The sequence below is a fragment of the Microcaecilia unicolor genome, chromosome 14 (assembly GCF_901765095.1).
Source record: "Microcaecilia unicolor chromosome 14, aMicUni1.1, whole genome shotgun sequence".
In the NCBI taxonomy this organism is placed as follows: Eukaryota; Metazoa; Chordata; class Amphibia; order Gymnophiona; family Siphonopidae; genus Microcaecilia; species Microcaecilia unicolor.
In genome coordinates, this window is record NC_044044.1 from 18373924 (window position 1) to 18394923 (window position 21000).

The 21000-nt window shown below is 47.6% G+C and overlaps 1 protein-coding gene across 2 annotated transcripts in view; it reads left to right on the plus strand.

The window, feature by feature from the left end:
• The first annotated feature begins 5816 nt into the window (after window positions 1–5816).
• ARHGEF15 (Rho guanine nucleotide exchange factor 15) overlaps window positions 5817–21000 on the plus strand; it is a 61211-nt gene continuing 46027 nt past the window's right edge. Inside the window, exons 1-3 of one of the 2 annotated variants that reach the window (XM_030187539.1) lie at window positions 5817–5862; window positions 11172–11740; window positions 18247–19167. In XM_030187539.1, coding sequence (XP_030043399.1) covers window positions 11233–11740; window positions 18247–19167 — 1429 coding nt within the window. In that variant the 5' untranslated portion in view covers window positions 5817–5862; window positions 11172–11232. Of the gene's footprint in view, window positions 5863–11171; window positions 11741–14805; window positions 14911–18246; window positions 19168–21000 lie in introns of those variants that run through there. The other variant, XM_030187540.1, reaches the window with a different exon arrangement.

The window sequence follows — 21000 nt, forward strand, 5'->3', positions numbered from 1 at the left end:
TAAGTTACCCAGTTCCGAGCTGGAGATTTTGGAACAGTTCTGGATTTCTGACCACCCCGTCCTGGTGCATTATAGGATATGTAACACTGATTCCAGTGGGCTGGATCAGATACTACAAATCCCACACTGTGGAGGAGTGGCCTAGTGGTTAGGGTGGTGGACTTAGGTCCTGGGGAACTGAGGAACTGAGTTCGATTCCCACTTCAGGCACAGGCAGCTCCTTGTGACTCTGGGCAAGTCACTTAACCCTCCATTGCCCCATGTAAGCCACATTGAGCCTGCCAGGAGTGGGAAAGCGCAGGGTACAAATGTAACAAAAATAAAATAGATACTATTGGAGATTCTACATGGAATGTTGCTACTGTTGGAGATTCTACATGGAATGTTGCTATTCCACTAGCAACATTCCATGTAGAAGGCTGTGCAGGCTTCTGTTTCTGTGAGTCTGACGTCCTGCACGTACGTGCAGGACGTCAGACTCACAGAAGCAGAAGCCTGCGCGGCCACATTGGTGATTTGCAAGGGCCGACTTCTAGTGGAATAGCAACATTCCATGTAGAATCTCAAATAGTAGCAACAGTGGAGAAGTGGCCTGGTGGTTAGGGTGGTGGACTTTGGTCCTGGAGAACTGAGGAACTGAGTTCGATTCCCACTTCAGGCACAGGCAGCTCCTTGTGACTCTGGGCAAGTCACTTAACCCTCCATTGCCCCATGTAAGCCGCATTGAGCCTGCCATGAGTGGGAAAGCGCAGGGTACAAATGTAAAAAAATAAATAAATGTAAGTTCAAAATCAGGACAGTCCTGAACTGGTCTGCACAGGGCCCCGTAGTTGCTAAGACTGGCCCTGTCCAACCCCCTAACGCTTCGACCTGCAGTTATTTTTTTGCAGCGGTAAGGCAGTTCTGTTTCGGGCGCTCCTTTCTGAGCATTGGGGAAGAATATAACATGACCTCATTTAAATGAGCTTGACTACATTTGCGTGCTATCTGCGCTAAGGCCCAGCGCATTCGATGTTTGCCACGCTAGACCCCTCCGAACATTCTGCACTGGTAAATGTGGACACTGGTACGGCGTTAATGGCCTCTAGTGCCCACGTTTACTTTTGAGCATCGGGGCCTTAGCCAGTCAAGTTTTCAGGATATTCACAATAAACATGCATGAGATACATTTGCATAATCATTGTGGATATCCTGAAAACCTGACTAGCTGGGTGTGTCCTGAGGACTGGGTTAAGAACCCCTGTTCTGACTGGAAGCCTTGCCCGCACTGTGCTCTGTAATGACCGACACATGTTCATATTAACACCAATATTTAATGTGATACCCTAACTCTTCCTTTCCCTCTCTAAGTTCTGGGACATGTAGTCTTACTCTTTTTATAGGGAATGCAATTGGGTCCTTTGAACTACAAGTCCCTGCATACAGTGGAGTAAGTCCAAGACTGCATAAAACCTCTCAGGTGAATCTGGACCCAGTTGGTAACGCTAATTCTTGATACACACCTGAATTTTTTTTTTTTGTTACATTTGTACCCCGCACTTTCCCACTCATGGCAGCCTCAATGCGGCAGGCAATGGAAAGTTAAGTGACTTGCCCAGAGTCACAAGGAGCTGCCTGTGCCTGAAGTGGGAATCAAACTCAGTTCCCCAGGACCAGAGTCCACCACCCTAACCACTAGGCCACTCCTCCACTGTTGCTACTATTTGAGATTCTACATGGAATGTTGCTATTCCACTAGAAGTCGGCCCTTGCAGATCACCAATGTGGCCGCGCAGGCTTCTACATGGAATGTTGCTAGTGGAATAGCAACATTCCATGTAGAATCTCCAATAGTAGCAACATTCCATGTAGAATCTCCAATAGTATCTATTTTATTTTTGTTACATTTGTACCCTACGCTTTCACTCATGGCAGGCTCAATGCAGCTTACATGGGGCAATGGAGGGTTAAGTGACTTGCCCAGAGTCACAAGGAGCTGCCTGTGCCTGAAGTTGGAATCGAACTCAGTTCCTCAGTTCTCCAGGACCAAAGTCCACCACCCTAACCACTAGGCCACTCCTCACATGAGGTGTCCCCCCTGAAAAAATGTGTGCTCCTCTCAGTTCTGATAGACAGTGTATTACTATATCATAAAGTCGTAAGCATCGCCATACTGGGACACACCGAAGGTCCATCAAGCCCAGTATCCTGTTTCCAACAGTGGCCAATCCAGGTCACAAGTACCTGGCAGGATCCTAAGAGTAAAACAGATGTTATGCCACTTATCCCAGATATAAGCAGTGGATTTTCCCAAGTCCATCTCAATAATGGCTTATAGACTTTTCTTTTAGGAATGTGTTCACACCTTCTTTAAACCCTGCTAAGCTAACTGCTTCTACCACATTCACTTGCAATGAATTCCAGAGTTTAATTACACGTTGAGTGGAGAAATATTTTCTCTGAATTGTTCTAAATTTACTGCTTAGTAGCTTCATTGAGTGCCTCCTAATCCTAGTATTTTTGGAAAGAGTAAGCAAGTCCAAATGGCAGATGAAGTTCAACGTTGACAAGTGCAAAGTGATGCATGTGGGAAGGAGGAACCCGAACTACAGCTATGTTATGCAAGGTTCCGCTTTAGGAGTTATGGACCAAGAAAGGGACCTGGGAGTCATCGTGGATAGGACGTTGAAATCTTCAGCTCAATGTGCTGCGGCGGCTAAGAAGGCGAACAGAATGTTGAGTATTATTAGAAAAGGGATGGAAAACAAGCATGAGGATGTTATAATGCCGTTATATCGTTCTATGGTGCGACCGCACCTGGAGTATTGTGTTCAGTTCTGGTCGCCTCATCTCAAAAAAGATATAAAGGAATTGGAGAAGGTGCAGAGAAGGGCGACGAAAATGATAAAAGGGATGGGACAACTACCCTATGAGGAGAGGTTAAGAAGGCTAGGACTCTTTAGCCTGAAGAAAAGGCGGCTGAGGGGTGATATGATAGAGGTGTACAAAATAATGAGTGGGGTAGAGCGGACAGATGTGAAGTGTTTGTTTATACTTTCTAACAATAATAGAACCAGGGGACACAAGATGAAATTAGAATGTGGTAGGTTTAAAACAAATCGGAGAAAGTTTTTTTCTTTACTCAGCGCGTGGTTAGACTCTGGAACTCATTGCCGGAGAAGGTCGTGACGGCAGCTGGCCTTGCTGAGTTCAAAGGGGGTCTGGACAGATTCCTGAAGGAAAAGTCCATTGATCGTTATTAAATTTTGGGGTTTTTGCCAGGTTCTTGGGGCCTGGATTGGCCGCTGTCGGAGACAGAGTGCTGGGCTTGATGGACCTTTGGCCTTTTCCCAGCGTGGCGGTGCTTATGTGCTTATTCAAAGTGATTTACATCATTCCACTCCACTCATTATTTTATAGACATCTATCATATCTCCCCTCAGCCATCTTTTCTCCAAGCTGAAGAGCCCTAGCCGTTTCAGCCTTTCCTCATAGGGAAGTCGTCCCATCCGCTTTATCATTTTGGTTGCCCTCTGCTGATGATTCTATTCTCACACACTTGGATGGGGTTACCAAGGTCTTTCCAGGGGTGATTTAGGCTGGGACAAGATGTGCACCGTTGCAGTCGCTTCATTATTAAACACAATGTCCTCGATAATGAGCCCTAGCTTGGAGATTTCTCCATTCTAGACGTCTGTATTCTTCTGCCAGAACACATCTAGATAATAAGGTGTTTTGAAGTTTGCCAAAGTAATCTGAGCCAGGTGGGCGCAAATCAGCAGTGTCTGTGTCTAGGCTGCACTTAAGAACCTTTAATCAGGGTTTGACTGACATATTTCAAGTCTACTGAACTGCATCCTTACTGTCAGTATAGTGTAGCCTAACTGGGGATGGATTTAAGGGTGCCATGTGGCTCCTTTGACCTCAATCTAACTCCGTATGGGCTCCCCCCACCCCTTTAAATTTGTCACTGAAACTGATAGCGCTACCTCTCTTTCATGCTTTTTCTGTAGGAGACCTTGGTCATACATAGTAACATAGTAGATGACGGCAGAAAAAGACCTGCACGGTCCATCCAGTCTACCCAACAAGATAAACTCACATGTGGCATTTTTTGTGTATACCTTACCTTGATTTGTACCTGTCTTTTCAGGGCACAGACCGTATAACTGCCCAGCACTATCCCCACCTCCCAACCACCAGTCCCGCCTCCCACCACCGGCTCTGGCACAGACCATATAAGTCTGCCCAGCACTATCCCCGCCTCCCAGCCACCAGCCCCGCCTCCCACCACCGGCTCTGGCACAGACCGTATAAGTCTGCCCACTATCCCCGCCTCCCAACCCCCGGCTCTGGCACAGACCGTATAAGTCTGCCCAGCACTATCCCCGCCTCCCAACCACCAGCCCCGCCTCCCACCACTGGCTCTGGCACAGACCGTATAAGTCTGCCCAGCACTATCCCCGCCTCCCAACCACCAGCCCCGCCTCCCACCACTGGCTCTGGCACAGACCGTATAAGTCTGCCCAGCACTATCCCCACCTCCCAACCAACAGCCCTTCCTCCCACCACCAGTTAAGCTTCTGGGGATCCCTTCCTTTCTAATTAAATCTCTATCCACTTCTTCTGTCTGTGAAGGAAGCCTGTCAAAGCTGCTGCTGCTCCGATGACCCAGTTTCCAGGCTGTTTCTCCTTTTTATTTCTGGTGTTTTAGGCTCAAACTAGTGCTAGCTTTGTCATTTTCAGTGATCGCTGAGGGGAGTCTGCAAATCTGAACTAGAGACAGCACAGGGCCACCGCCGCCTCCCTTACCTTCCGGCATCTTCTTCTCCCTCGGTCTGTCACTCTCCTGCTCCTATGTGCCGGGACCAATGCAATCACCTGGAGGAGCAGGAGAGAGACAGTTTAAGTGAGCAGAACATTCTAGCTCTGGGTCCCCCTTGGAGGCCGGGTCTGGGGAATCTTGTCCCCACCCTGCCCCCCCCCCCCCTCTCAGCAGTCCTGTGGTGAAGTACCATTTTATTCTCGCCCTCTTTAGAAAATCTTGATGGACCTGGGAGCTTTGGTCCATGAAACTTCAGTTAGAGTTTCAGGCTCGGAGATCATAGCTTTACGACGCAGGCTAGACCGAGCTGCATTTCCGTGTAAGTTTTTCTAATTTGGGTTTGTTTACTTTCTGGCAAGTCAGCTCTTCATTCCTCTTTGATTTTTAGCGCCTTTAAACCAGTGCTCAGACTGTGATAACTTCAATTATTGTGCCTCAACTTGGGGGTGGGAGTGTCAGAAGGAAAAGCATGGGCCTGATCCCAGGGCATTGATTCTCAGTCCGGTCAGCTTTTCAGGATCACCACAATGCGTATGCATAAGATCGATCTGCATACAACGGCAGTATATGCAAATTAATCTCAAGCATATTTATTATGGATATTCTGAAAATGACTGTCTGGGTGTAGGGTTGCCAACTGGATCCAGGTTTGCCTGAAAGGATTGATCCAGTCCGGGGTCTATCCCATTGCATGTAGGGAGTTGTAGTTCTTATTTCCCCATCGCATTCCCTAAGATAAGCAAGACTACAAGTCCCTGCCTGCAATGGGATAAAGCCAGGACTAGATCAACCCTGTCTCATGAATTGGAATCCGATTAGCAACCCAGTCCTTTGGTCACACCTAGCCAGTCAGGTTTTCAGGATATCCACAATGAAAATGCAGGAAAGAGATGAGCTTACACTGCCCCAGTTATATGCAAATCTCCTTCATGCATATTCATTGTGGATATCCATAAAACCTAACTGGCAAAGGGGGTACTCCGGGCCTGGATTTGGAAAACACTGCTGTAGAGGGCCTTGCACACCTCCAGTGGCTCCTCCCCTGCTCCTTCAGTCTGGTAGGTTTCCCAGGTTTAAACTTTAAAGTGAAGCTGGCAGGTGCAGGTTAAGCAGTGTTGCTGTCCTCCTGCCAGGGGGAAAGGCTTAGAGGGGTTGATGATGGAAGGAACTGCTAGCTTTACTCCATGTCCCTTGCAAGAATTGGCGCACCAGTTATTTTAAGGTCAAGAGTTGCTCAGTCAGACATTGCTGTAGGTATGGTGGCAGAAACCCCTTGGCTAGTTTTTTTTTACCAAGTCAAGATTAGATCATTGTTCAACGGAGTTAAAGCTGAAAACCACCAGAAACTCCATTCAGCAATACGATGTTCGCTTTCTTCCTTATGTTTTCTCCCCCCCCCCCCCCCCATTTTAAAAACCTGTTTGCTTCAGCTTTGCTTGCTCAGAAATGTTCATCTCAAATTTCTGAAACCATTGTTTTGTTTTGTTTTTTTGTTCCTAGGCTTAGGCTGTAGTTTTGTTTAACATTTCCTTCCTATTTAATTTTCACAAGGTTCTTTGAACTAACAATCTTTCTGTGTATTCACAAACTTTGTAAACACTTCTTCAGGGGTTGGGCCTTGGGGGCCAGGATTCAGCATATCCTCTGGCCTAGATTTCTTTTTTTTTTTTCCCCCACTAGGCTAGCTGCCTCTTTTTCTTCTGGATCGGAGGCCATGGTGAGGCCCAGCTAGGCTTTCTTTCTCTCTCTAGGCTAAATTATTTGAGATCAAATATCTTTATTCAACTTTTTGAATGAACACCAACATAAAACGTAACAACCGCTGCATATTTGGACATTCTAGACCAGTGGTTCCCAAACCTGGTCCCGGAGGCACCCCAGCCAGTCAGGTTTTCAGGATATCCACAATGAATATTCATGAGAGAGATTTACAAGCAGTGGATGCAAATCTCTCTCCTGAATATTCATTGTGGGTATCCTGAAAACCTGACTGGCTGGGGTGCCTCCGGGACCAGGTTTGGGAACCACTGGTCTAGACATAAAATTATCCAACAGTTCCCACTTGTAACCTTTCTAGGCTAAATTCTAATTAAAAAAGAAAAAAAGAAGTTAGTCTGTTTTAGTGCCAAAATTGGATGCGACTTCTCCGGTGGTGGTGCCAGGGTTTTTTTGAGGGGGTACTTGGGGGTACTGAGTACCGGCACCTTTTCCGTTGTCTGCTAAAATTGACTCATGGTCCCCAAGTTTTAATGAAAGAGCTCAGGCTCTACACACCAAATCTGCCTTGTCATAGATTCTGTGACCGGTTGCAGGGGGCCTGGTTATTGTGGGGTGGGTCCTTCAGTGATCACCCTGCCCCTGAAGAGGGTGACCTGGCATTTGAACACTGGCACCTTTTTTTGCTAGGAAAAAATGCACTGGGTGATGTACAAAGGCATAAGAGTGGAGGAGTGGCCTAGTGGATAGAGCACCGGTCTTGCAATCCAGAGGTGGCCGGTTCAAATCCCACCTCTGCGTCTTGTGATCTTGGGCAAGTCAATTAACCCTCCATTGCCTCAGGTACAAACTTAGATTGTGAGCCCTCCTGGGACAGAGAAATACCCAGAGTACCTGAATGTAACTCACCTTGAGCTACTACTGAAAAAGGTGTGAGCAAAATCTAAATAAATAAGATTCTGGAATCTTAAAGAGTGACAAGATTCCATGCAGAATCTCAAAGAGTAGCAACATTCCATGTAGAACCCCAAAGAATAGCAAGATTCTGGAATCCTAAGGAGTGACAAGATTCCATGCAGAATCTCAAAGAGTAGCGACATTCCATGTAGAACCCCAAAGAATAGCAAGATTCCGGAGTGGAGGAGTGTCCTAGTAGTTAGAGCACTGGTCTTGCAATCCGGAGGTGGCCAGTTCAAATCCCACTGCTGCTCCTTGTGATCTTGGGCAAGTCACTTAACCCTCCATTGCCTCAGGTACAAACTTAGATTGTGAGCCCTCCTGGGACAGAGAAATATCCAGAGTACCTGAATGTAACTCACCTTGAGCTACTACTGAAGAAGGTGTGAGCAAAATCCAAAGAAATAAAATAGGACAGAATAGTGCTGTGAATTGACCTAGTGACTCCTGGAATTGACCCGAGAATGTCTTTCAAAAGGTTCACAAGGTAACACCTGCAAATCTAAATCTTTTTCCTTCTTGACATTGCCAGTGTGTGGCACAGAACAGTAGGTGTCCTGCGAAGGCAGGCCTGTTTAGGTCTGTGCCAGATCCAGCCCACTCTGAGTCCTCCCCTTCATGTGCCAGTCTGAAAGAGATACAGGTGTGGCCTGCTGCTACGTGAGTCAGCCTGCTTAGCTGGAAAACAGTTTACAGGTTGTGGGTCATAGAATCTGCTCTGGGGAGAACACATCCTAAATTCAGTAATCCAGTTTCACTCTGCAGGAAAGGATTTATAGGAAGTTAGCCAAGCAGAACTTCACATTCCTGCAGGGCTGGGGAAATGAAGCTGTGAGTCCAGTGGCTACAAGTTGCTCATCCCTGACTAAGGCAATATTTTGAGTTGCCCAATCTCAATGAAGCAAGTTAACCACCTAATCTTCTGGGAAACAGCATTCTCATCTCTGCTCCTAGTTAAACTCTCTTGAGAGAATGTTTTTTTTTTTTTTCTTTTGTCGAAAGCAGGTCATGCCTAACTCTCTAACTCCCAGTTTACAGGCAAACCCTGACATATAAGGCAATGTTCTTTCAGAGAGCCAGTAAAACTGGGACTCCTGAGAGCCAGGGCTGTGTGAAGCGTGCAGTTCTGTGGGGTGGTGGATGGGTGGGTGGGCTTTTCTGCTTTATTTTGGAATGATTAATTCCATTTTTGTTTGTCTTTTCTCTTGAGTTGAGGGTTGCGAGTGGTTGAATTATGGGTGGGTTGTTTAAGATTTTAATTGTATTTTATTGAATTATGTTTTAAATGTTAACCCGCCTAGTTCTCTCGTGGGTAAAGCACGGGATGTAAATGCTACATTTAATTAAATTATCATGGAGATCATGCAACACTTTGCCATAATGGATCAGGACATTAAATGGTGTTTTAATTTCTGTTTTGGATTGGTAATTGAAGGACTTATTTCCAAAACCCTCTCCAATGCAACTAATATGGACTTGGTGGGTTTTGGAAATAAGCCCTTCAATTGAAGTCATTGTATAGCTTCTTCCCAAACCTCAAAAATCACAGACTGCATGGTGCACTTGTAAAATTGAAGTTTGAGGTGTGTTCTTTCTATAGCTACTGTCATCAGACACTGGTCTCCTTCCCTCCCCACCAAATAACACCCCCCTCTGGGCTTCCAAGGCCTTCCTCAATCTGCAGGACATGACTCTTTGATGGGTACCAAAACAGGAACCGAATGGTGCTCAGCCTGGGACTTTTTCTGTCTAGATTCCGCCAGAGGCGTAGCCAGACAACAGATTTTGGGTGAGCCTAGGCAAGAAGTGGGTGGGCACGAAGTGTTCCCGTCACCCCCCCCCCCCCAATCAAAAAAATTATCTCAGCTGGTGAAAAAAACGCTCCTTTCTACCTTGGCAGTCTGTAGCAGGCATGTGTTGAAAGCTGAGCGTGCGCAGGTGCCAGTATTGTGGACAGTAGCGTTTTTGTTACCATCAGGGGGAAGTGTTCAGCTGGCGGAGCTTGGGATCCCCACCGGCTACCACTAAACGTCTGCTAATATTGGGTGGGCCTGAGCCCTAAGTGCCCACCCAGGCCCACCTGTGGCTATGCCACTGGATTCCGCAAGCTCTTTTCTGCTGTGCTCCACGTAGCTGTTCCCATTGTGCTTTGGTGGCCATGAGGTACAAGACTGGATGAAGCATTGCACGTAAGCTGGTCCAAAAGAAAGGCAGAGCAGTAGCCGCAGAGAGATTGGCTCGTATTGTTCTAAGAGTTAAGGCTGCCAACGGGATCCAGATTCGCAGGACAGGGTTGATCCAGTCCTGGGTTTAACCTGTTGCATTCAGGGAGTTGCACGCTTGCTTTTGCTTAGGGACTGCAATGGGGAAGTCAGAACTTCCTGTCCCTGCATGCAACTGGGTAAACCCAGGACTGGATCGACCCTGTCCTGTGAATCTGGATCCAGTTGGCAGCTTTATCTAGGAGGGAGTATTTTCAAGACCTTTCTGGTCCAACCAGGGGCGTATCTGGACTTCAGCGGTAGGGGGGGCCAGAGCCGAGGGGGCACATTTTACCCCCCCCCCCCCCGCCATCATTGCTGACACCCCCCACCGCTATCGCCGACACCCCCTGCCGCCGCCAGCACCACCTCCAACAAGTTTGACCCACCCCTCAACCCGCCCGCCATCCGTTGCCGTCTGTACCTTTCCTGGCGGGGGACCCAACCCCCGCCAGCCGAAGTCTTCTTCCTGCGTTTGGTTTCTTCTGAGTCTTGATGTCCTGCTGCACGTACAACGTCAGACTCACAGAAACAGAACAAAGCCTTGCGATCTGCAGGGCTTCGTTCTGTTTCTGTGAGTCTGACGTCCTGCACGTTGTACGTGCAGCAGGACATCAAGACTCAGAAGAAACCAAACGCAGGAAGAAGACTTCGGCTGGCGGGGGGTTGGGGTCACCCACCAGCAAAGGTACAGATGGCGTTGGCGGGAGGGGGGGTTGAGAGGGGCGTCGGCAGGGGGTCCAAGGCCAAATTTACGGGGGCCCAGGCCCCCGTGGCCCCATAGCAGCTACGCCCCTGGGTCCACCAGTAGGATGGAGAATGCTTTGAGCTATGGCCATGACTGACGGCTGGATGAGTTTTGCACAGATTATGGATGACATACCGGCTTTTTTTGAAAAGGTAAATTTGTTGCTGGTACATAGTAATAAATGAGAAAGTTGAAACCAGGGGTTTTAAACCCAGTCTTCGGGGCACATCCATCCAGTTGGGGTTTTCAGGATGTCCCCATTGACTGACTGGCTGGGTTGAAAACCACTGGTATAAAATCACTCCATTTGTCTGAGCTACCAAGTTTCCCAGTTCCAGGACGGAGGCTTTTTGGCCAGTCCTGGTTTTAAAGTTTCAACCAAAGCAGTGTGGGATTTGTAGTCCCTGATCCTACCCATTGAAATCAGTGCTTTAGGTCCCATAATGCATCAGGATGAGGCTGACAGAATCCAGGACGGGCCTAAAATCTCCCTCCTGGAACTGGGTAACTTGGTAAATCTGATTTTTTTTTTTTTTTTTACTGGTTTTAACTTTTAAATAGTTAGCTTTCCAATGCTAGACTGAGGGCCAGTTTTGGGCAGAGGTAGGCTAAGGACGGCGGTCACATCACAAAGTTCCAGCTAGACGTGTTGGACTGGCTTCATTTATTTTATTTTATATTTCAGGCCTGCTTCATCGTCCTCCGGAAAAAAAATGAGCTGTATACGCTGCTGATCGGAAACCAGGATGTCGTCCACACAGTCTTTGCCCCCTCCTGCTCCTCTAGCACAGAAGCCCACCCGCTTTATCAAGGCCAGACCCCCACTACGGCAGAGGCCTTACCTACCCCCTAGGCCTGACCCAGCAAAGTTGACCCCATCAACCTCTACTGTCGTGGCTAACGCACCAGTGGAAGCGGTGAAAAAGATTCTGGTGTCGCTGAGTGAAACGGAGGCCCCGGCGGACGATGCTGGAACTGCACAACCGGTTGAGGAGCGGCCGTCCTCATGGCAAAAAATGGGCAACGTGAAGAACATTGTTGAACGCTTTGACCACGGCAAGATCCCCTGCCCTCCACCATCAAAACCAGTGAGGTTATTTCCCAGGTCTAGCGAGGTTGGCATGACTCCGATACGGACTTCTCGACTTATCTCCAAGAGCGAAGAGGAGTTAATTCCAGCTAAGGTGGACCAGGAAGAGGTTTTGGGCGTTGGGACGAAGGATTGGCATCCCGCAGATGGTGTCGATCAAAGTGGTGAGTGATGAATTGCGGTTTACTCTTTCAGCAAGGGCGGGGATGTAGAGCCTGATTATCTGCAAGGGTTCCCTTTCGAAAAGAGGGGAATAAACCAGAAAAGTGTATATTAACCTTTTATCTCTTGAGTCAATAACAGTGGAGAAAAAGTTGGTCTGTTTTCTGAGACTCGTACAAAGAGCTGGAAGGGACCTCAAGAGGTCATCTAGGACCATAAGAATGATCAGGCTGGAAAGGATATGAAGAAGTGATTTAGTAGACCATCCCTCTGTGTCCTGTCTAACTATATGGTCTAAGACAGGGGTAGGCAATTTTGGTCCTCGAGAACTCCAAGCAGGGTAGGTTTTCAGGATATCCACGATGAATATTCATGAGAAAAATGTGTATGCACAGACTCTTTGGTATGCAAATCTCTCATATGCATATTCACAGTGGCATTCCTAGCCTGGCTGACACCCGAGGCGGATCGCCGATGCGCCCCCCCCCCCTCCGGCGAAACTACATCTCCCCCCGGGTGCAGCGCGACCCCCCCCCCCCACGGGTACATTTTTACCTGCTGGGGGGGGGGGGGGTGCCACTTGCCTGTTAGCTCCGAGTCCGCTTGTTCCTTCCCTGCTGCTCCCTCTGGCCCGGAACAGGACGTAACCTGTTCCGCGCAGAGGGAGCAGCAGGGAGGGAACGAGCGGATTCAGAGCCAACAGGCGCGTGGCACCCCCCCAGCGGCATGCACCCGGGGCGGACCGCCCCCACCGCCCCCCCCCCCCCTTGGTACGCCACTGCATATTCATTGTGGATATCCTGAAAACCTGACAGACTTGGATGTTCCCCGAAGGCTGGGTTGAGAAGCCACCACTTTAGACCAGAGGTTCTTAACCGCAAGCAGCTAGTCCGGCTATCAGGATATCCACAATGAGAATACATGGGAGAGATTTGCAAACAATGCAGGCAGCGCATGCGAATTTATGTTTGAAGCAGTGATTTTGCAACTCAGACTTCAGGACACATATATCAAGTCAGATTTTCAGGATATCCACAATGAATATGCATGAGAGAGATTTGCATGTACTGCCTCTTTGTTATGCAAATCTCTGTCATGCATATTCATTGTGGATATCCTGAAAGCCTGGTTGCATGTGGTTAAGAACCCCTGGCCTAGCCCAGTGCTTCTCAATCCAGTTCTTGGGGCACACCCAGCCAGTCAGGGTTTCAGGATATCCGCAATGAGTATTCGTGAGAGACATTTTCATGCAGTGGAAGAGGTGCATGCAAATCGATCTGACGCTTTTTCGTTATGGATATCCTGAAAACCTGATTGACTGGGTGTCCTGAGGCCTGAGTTGAGAAGCCCAGGTCTAGAGGGTTCTTTGCTTGTCTGTGTAACTGTATGCCAAGGATGGATGCTAGCAGCCTGAGCTATTCATTATCCCTACTAACGGTTGCATTTCTGGGCTTGGTCTGAGCCCTCTTGAGACTGCGGTGAGGTCACTTCACTTTCTCCGTGCCAGGCTTCTGTTTGCTGTCACTTGTAACAGACCACAGGCCTGGTATGTGCTTTAAGAGGCCTGAGGGATCTGGGTTTGAGATCTGTCCTGTTTTTGGAGGGATTTCAAATGCTTCCACATTCGTATGCTGTCTGTTGCTGAAGCAGACAGACAAACGCTTATTCCTTGATGGTGAGACAGCTGTCCTCTCGCTGATATCATTCTTCACCACAGTTTTTTCTAGAGCATCCTGACACTTCATTTCATTTATTAAAATGTTTTGTGGAGGGAGGAGGGGTAGTGGGGGTAGAGAGAAAAAGAAAACATAGGAAGGGATATAAAGTGAAAACCTGTGATTATTTTTCTGGTAAGGGTGAGGAATTCTTACTGTTTTGCAGTATTTTAACTTGAGGGGCTGTTATGCGTGATGCAATTGTTTTGGTCATGTTACCCCTTTAGAAAACGTCACCTGGCTTCCGGTTCACGAGCAGATTGAGCCTGCAAATATGTGGGAAAATGTGGGATACAAATGTAACAAATAATAAATAATTTAAATGATTAAAAAAAAAATCTGGAACGGCACCTATTTATTTAACTAATTTTAGATCTATTACGCCAAGTAAGCAGACTTTCTGATCAATTGATCATTATCTGCTGTGTTTTCCCCCCTGCCAGGGTGTTCAGTCTTAGAGAATATTGTAAAATTCTTTCCCGTTCCAGGCTGCCCGAATTTAGAACAGTTTTACCTCTTTTCGTCATTCTATAAACATTTAAAAACATTTCCTTTTCAAAAATACCTAGAGGAATATTGGTTTTGATTACTTGTACAATTTGTTTTTTGACTGTGAAGTTGATATTTGCTTTACTTTACGGTGATCTGCCTTTTTTTTTTTTTTTAAGCCAATTTTTTTTTGGGGGGGGGTGTGTGATTAAGCAGGCTATAAATGATTGAGATTGCGTTGATAAGTTGGATAAGGATGTAGTCACTTAAATTGTGATTTCAAAAAATGTATAACTCGGGGGGGGGGGGGGTGTTGAGGGGGTACTGAGTACCGGCACCTTTTCCATTGTCTCTAAAATTGACCCATGGACCCCAAAAGAGCTCAGGCTCTACACACCAATTCTGCCTTGTCATAGATTCTGTGACTGGTTGCAGGGGGCCTGGCCATTGTGGGGTGGGTCCCTCAATGATCACCCCACCCCTGAAGGGTGGCCTAGCATTTGAGTACCAGCACCTTTTTTGCTAGAAAAAAATGCACTGGTATAACTCATCTTTGCACCTCTGGGTGAGATCCAAGCTCCCCCCCCCCAAAAAAAGTAATCTTTCTAACTGAATTGTCACAAGTGTCCCCACTATCAGACTTCCCCCACTTCCCAATCTGTTCTAGTGCCCCTGACACAGCACCATGAAGAGAAAGAAGGAGCGTTCTTAATATGTGATCCTTGGCGTCTGTTCATAATCTTGCCAAAAATAGTCTTGCAGGCAGCCGCCCGTTCTCAGCTGCCCTGAGTTACTCAGCACTGTTTGCTGAAAACATTCCTGCCTCCTTTGCCGGTTTGACTTGGTCCTCCTGGGCTTCAGCCTGCCTCTGTAGGAAGAAAGAGACGGGAACTTTCAAAACAGGAAGCCCCCTGTTCCTCAGGATCCTCATTCCTGTGCAGGACGATAAGACAAGAGGCTGTGCTTGGGTAGGTTACAAGCTTCAGGCCCTCTCCCGAGGGTGACCGACGTTGGGGAAACTGTGCCTTAGCTCCCTAGTCTCGGAGGAGCACAGCTAGGCCTTCTGGTGAGAGGTAAATGAGGAGACCCTGTAGGCTTTTAAAGAGGATCTGTTTTACTTGGGCCAGTGGTTCCCAAACCTGGTCTTGGAGGAACCCAACCAGTCAGGTTTTCAGGATACCCACAATGAATATTCAGGAGAGAGATTTGCATGCACTGCCTCCACTGCTTGTAAATCTCTCTCATGCATAGTCATTGTGGATATCCTGAAAACCTGACCGGCTGGGGTGCCTCTAGGACCGGGTTTGAGAACCACTGCCCTGATGGAATATACATGAGACAGATTTGCATGCTCACTACATCCATTGTATGCAGATCTGTCTCATGCATATTCATTAGGGATATCCTGAAACCTTGGTCTGCTTGTAGCTCTTTAGGACTGAACTTGAACAAGCCTGATTGTAAGCAGTTTACCGTATCGTTATAACATATAGTATGTCAGGGAGGAAGTGAAATGGAGAGGGGGAGGGGTTGTACAAATTTAACCCATGGGGTGGGTGGCTGAATAAAGGGTGAGATTATTGCATGCACTGGACTCTCTGGCTCAAAGGGAAAAAGGAAGAGAGAGGCTAAGTTCCAAAGATTTAATAAAAAATATACTGTATGCTTTTAGACCTGGTATTTATTTATTTGTTACATTTGTATCCCACGTTTTCCCACCTATTGGCAGACTCAGTGTGGCTTACATAGTGCCGGAAAGGCGTTTGCCGTTTCCGGTGTGAACAAATACACAGTGGGAGGGTAGCGTTGTGTTCATACATGCTTCAGTTTTCTTGTGTTGCCAAGGTCAGTCATTTTTAAGTTGGATCGGGAGGGTATGCCTTTTTGAACAGGGTGGTTTTTAGTATTTTCCGGAAGTTTAGGTGGTCGTAGGTCGCTTTTAAGGCTTTTGGTAGTGCGTTCCACAGTTGTGTGCTGATGTAGGAAAAGCTGGATGCATGAATGTGTCATGTCCACCTTACCAGAGGAAAAGGCTGGGCTCAGGCAGTGGTGTACTTTATACTAGGTGTGTGTGTTGCATATGCAGCCCTTGTCAGACCCGGTCCCCCCACCTGTACCTTAAAATCCGCTCTGCTCTGCCGTCTTCACCCAGGCAGTGGCACTCATAGGCTGATTGTGGCCTGCACCGGGACTTCCTCCCTGAACCGTCCTGCTCCTTCTGACGCAACTTCCTGTTTTGTGAAGGGCCTACGAGTGCCTGTGCTGCTGCCTGGGTGAAGACTAAAACAGAGACGAGGGGGAGGGAGACAAAAATTTCCTGACTACGCCACTGGGTTTAGGAATCAATATTGCCGTTCTAGAATTGGCACTTATCACGCTTAAAAAAAAAACAAAAAAAAAACTGGCGCCCCCCCCCCCCCCAACGGCGTACTTCATAGAATATACCTGTTGTGGTTTACAGAATACACCGAGCGGCCGTCCATGTGACTAAATTTAGTCATGGGCAGTTACCAAGTAAAACTTGATGTTAAAGGGCAACTCCTAAATTAGGTGTGTACCAGATGTATTCTATAACACGCGTAGGTTTTAGAAACACCCACGACCCGCCCATTACATGCACATGGCCACGCCCCCTTTTCAGCTATGCGCCTTAGAATTGGTGCACATCACTTTACAGAATACACTTAGACCAGTGTCCAAGTAAATTTTAATTAATCCCAATAACTTGTTAATTGTCAATTAGTGCTCATTGGCTGCTTAACCAATTAAGCAGAAATCCAGAATACGACTGGATTTGCGTGCGCAACATAAATTGCACTATATAGAATCCTGGGGGTTAGTGCCCAAATTCTTGTTGTGTAAGTTTTTTTTTTGTTTTTTTTTTCTCGCCCTTTACTGAATTGGGCCCTAACTGGAGTGGAGGAGTGGCCTAGTAATTAGAGCATGGGTCTTGCAATCCAGAGGTGGTCGGTTCAAATCCCGCTGCTGCTGCCGCTTGTGATCTTGAGCAAGTCACTTAACCCTCCATTGCCTCAGGTACAAACTTTGTGAGCCCTCCTGGGACAGAGAAATATCCAGAGTACCTGAATGTAACTCACCTTGAGCTACTACTGAAAAAGGTGTGAGCAAAATCTAAATAAATAAGATTCTGGAATCTTAGAGTGACAAGATCCCATGCAGAATCTCAAAGCGTAGCGACATTCCATGTAGAATCCCAAAGAATAGCAAGATTCTGGAGTGGTCTAGTGGTTAGAGCACTGGTCTTGCAATCCAGAAGTGGCCGCCACTGTTCCTTGTGATCTTGGGCATGTCACTTAACCCTCCATTGCCTCAGGTACAAAGTTAGATTGTGAGCCCTCCTGGAACAGAGAAATATCCAGAGTACCTGAATGTAACTCACCTTGAGCTACTACTGAAAAAGGTGTGAGCAAAATCTAAATAAATAAGATTCTGGACTCTTAAAGAGTGACAAGATTCCATGCAGAATCTCAAAGAGTAGCGACATTCCATGTAGAACCCCAAAGAATAGCAAGATTCTGGAGTGGAGGAGTGGCCTAGTGGTTAGAGCACCAGTCTTGCAATCCAGAGCTGGCCATTTCAAATCCCACTGCTGCTCCTTGTGATCTTGGGCGAGTCACTTAACCCTCCATTGCCTCAGGTACAAACTTAGATTGTGAGCCCTCCTGGGACAGAGAAATATCCAGAGTACCTGAATGTAACTCACCTTGAGCTACTACTGAAAAAGGTGTGAACAAAATCTAAATTAATAAATAAATAAATAAAATAAATAACTGCCTTTGACGCATCCTCTGGCAATGAGCTCCACAGCTTAACTATATATATGTTGAGTAAGAAAATATTTTCCCCTATTTGTGTCCATCCCTGGGAATCATGACTAAAATCAGAAGCAAACAATCGCCTATGTTTACTAAGCGGCGCGTTAGCGTTTTTAACGCACGTTAAACGCCAACGCGCCCAGAGAAATGTATAGGCGCGTTAGCGTTTTTAACGCGCCTTAAATTTACAGGCACGTTAAAAACGCTAGCGCACCTTAGTAAACGTACCCCTATGACGTTTCAATGAATTCTATTAGAGCAAAGAATGTGTTATACAACAGGAATTTAGAACTTCACGGATTAGATCAACTAAGTGCAGAACTCGTTAACTCCATGGGAGGGGGGGTTGACGCATGACATGAAAATCTGCCATTCTCAACTTTAGTCATGTTTTTCCAGAGATGTTCATTCACTTGTGAAATCACCATCATATTATTACTAGTTGATTTCTTTTTTTGATTTCTGTAGGGCCCGAAACGGATGAGATGCAAACAAAGCACATGGGACATTCCGAAGGAGAGCGAGCTGTGATGGAGCCTGAGTCCAGCTGTCAAGCAGCCTGCCCCTGTAACTGTCACACCAAAAGGCCAGGGATGGTGCTGGTTTGGGTCCCAGCCCCCACACAGGCAGGGGAAGGGGCCGTGACGCCCTCGGGTTCATCGCTGTCTTCTTCATCTGACTCGCTTTCCTTTCAGCACAGTTTTGGCATTGGTGAGGGGGCGTCGCACGACCGTAGTGAAGACATGAATGGGAACTTGGCACGGGGTCCGGCACCAGACTTAAAAAGTGAGCTGCCAAAAGCTAGCAAGCCCTGGGGGAACAAGTCTAAGAGTTATCCAGTCCAGCGACACTCTCTGAAAGGCACAGGCGATTCAGGCAGCTTTAAAAACGAAGGGGTGAGCAGCAGCCCCCCTGCCGCAGATACTGGCGTGGTCCTCACATCCTACAAACCTATGACTGAGGGCAGCTTAGGTGGGGAGGAGATTTTTGAAGCTGGGGTGGACTGCAATGGCAGAGGCACTGGTGCGTTGGTTTCTGGGGAGAAGGCTGTCAAAAGTTCTTGCGTCCCCAAGCCCCCACGGAGGAGCAAGATCTCCTCCCAGGCTTCCACAGAAATGGGGGAGGAGGAAGAGCAGCCACCAGCCGTGCCACCAAAGGCACCGAAGAAGCCGCCACGCGCTGCCCTGACTCCTTTACTGTTTTTCCGGAAGGGCTCGCTGAGAAGAGAGGAGGGGAGGAAGGCTTTGGAAGGAGAGGAGTGGCTAGGGAGTGACGCCGGCGCCCGCCGCTTATCGGCTCATTCCACGTGCACGGATCCTTTGTCACGGGTGCCACCGACGCAGGAAGAACACAGGGACGGAGGCGCTTCTGTGGAAGAGGGCTCGAAAGGTAATGTGGAAATTCAGAAATGGTTTTGACAAATGCTTAGAGCAGCCTATGTGGACTTCAGGTTAAACATTGTGACCTAGAAATAGCAAAGACAGATCAATTGTGTCGTGTTCATATCACCAGCTATGTGTGTAACTCGGAGGGGGAGGGGAAGACACCTTAAAGCTGATAGAGAGTAAAATGTTGTCAGTTTACAACAGTTGTGCAGCACTGGCCTGCATTTTTGGGGTGTTTATTTGTCGTCATTTGTTATGTTACTATGGGGGACTCATTTTCGAAAGAGAAAAACATTTAAAAAGCGGCATATAGACCGTTTTGCTTTCCAAAACATTCAAATTGCTACTTTCGAAATGTTTTGCTGTGCAGTTCATCCGCAGTGTGTTAAAATCACAAGGGGGCGTGTCGGGGGGGGGCGGGATTTGGGCGTTCCTTAAAGACTTGGGACATTTTTCAGTCATAATGAGACAAAACAAAAACTTCCAGGGCTACAGTTCAGACATTTTGGTCTAGACCTGTTTTTGTCATAAAAAGGTGCCCCAAATGGCCTTCGGAAGGATTATGGCATTAGCCCCCCCCCCTCCCCCCCCCCGTGTTTCAGCATATGATGTGCCTGTCTCAGGAGTCTGACAATAAGAAGCTGGAGCACTCGATTGTCGCTTTTTCCACCTAGCAGTACAATCATAACTCCATTTTCTTGTCAGACTCCTGAGGCAGGCAGGTCACGTTCCGAAACACGGTCCCGTGTCGTGTCTTGAGCACTGATATTACGTTATTGTATATTGTTGAGTCTTGAGTACTGATATTATTTTCTTGTGTGCTGTTTTACACATAATTGAATTTTGAGCACTGATTTTATGTTATTTTTATACACACCATAGCAATAAACTTTTCACCTCATTGTTCCTGGGGTTCGTCTAACCTTCCTCCCCGTTCCTTCGTCTTGTGCATCACTTACCACACAGCCATTTCTTCTCGAGGGGGAAAAAAAAGACAGCCTTTTATTCCACTGTGGTAAAAGGGAGCCTCCGTGCATGTCAAAAACATGTGCTGCAGGGGCGTAGCCAGACCTCGGCGGGAGGGGGGGCCAGAGCCCGAGGTGGGGGGGCACTGTTTAGCTGCCGCCGCAACCGCAAACCCCCGCCCTGCCGCCGCATCAGGTACCTTGTTTGCTGGCAGGGGTCCCCAATCCCCGCCAGCCGAAGAGTCGTCTTCAGCGCCAGTCGACTCCGGCGCCTTCGTCGTGGGATCATCTGTTTCTGACGCCTTACGTCCTGCAAGGGGCTCCATGCACGGTACAGGACGTAAGGCGTCAGAAACAGATGATCCCACGACGAATGCGCCGGAGTCGACCGGCGTTGAAGACGACTCTTCGGCTGGCGGGGATTGGGGACCCCCGCCAGCAAACAAGATACCTGATGCAGCGGGGGTGGGGGCCAAATGTAGAGGGGGCCAGGGCATAATCTGTGGGGGCCAATGCCCCTGTGGCCCCACGTACCTACACCCCTGGTGCTGACGCTAGCGCAGACTGTCTTTTACCGCAGCTTAGTAAAAGGGACCCCAATGTTTGGTTTGACACATTTTACTGTTTTTAAATTTCAGTTTAGAGGCAAATGATTTGATGAAGTTCTGAGAGCTTGGATCTGAAACAGCTGTGCGCTGTAGGAGACCCTGTAGCTTACTCCAGTATTTCCCAAGTCTGGTCCTGGAGAACCCCCCTTGCCAGTCAGGTTTTCAGGATATCCACATTGAATATGCACGAGGTTGATTTGCATACACCGCCTCCATTATATGCAAATCTTTCATGCATATTCGTTGTGGATATCCTGAAAACCT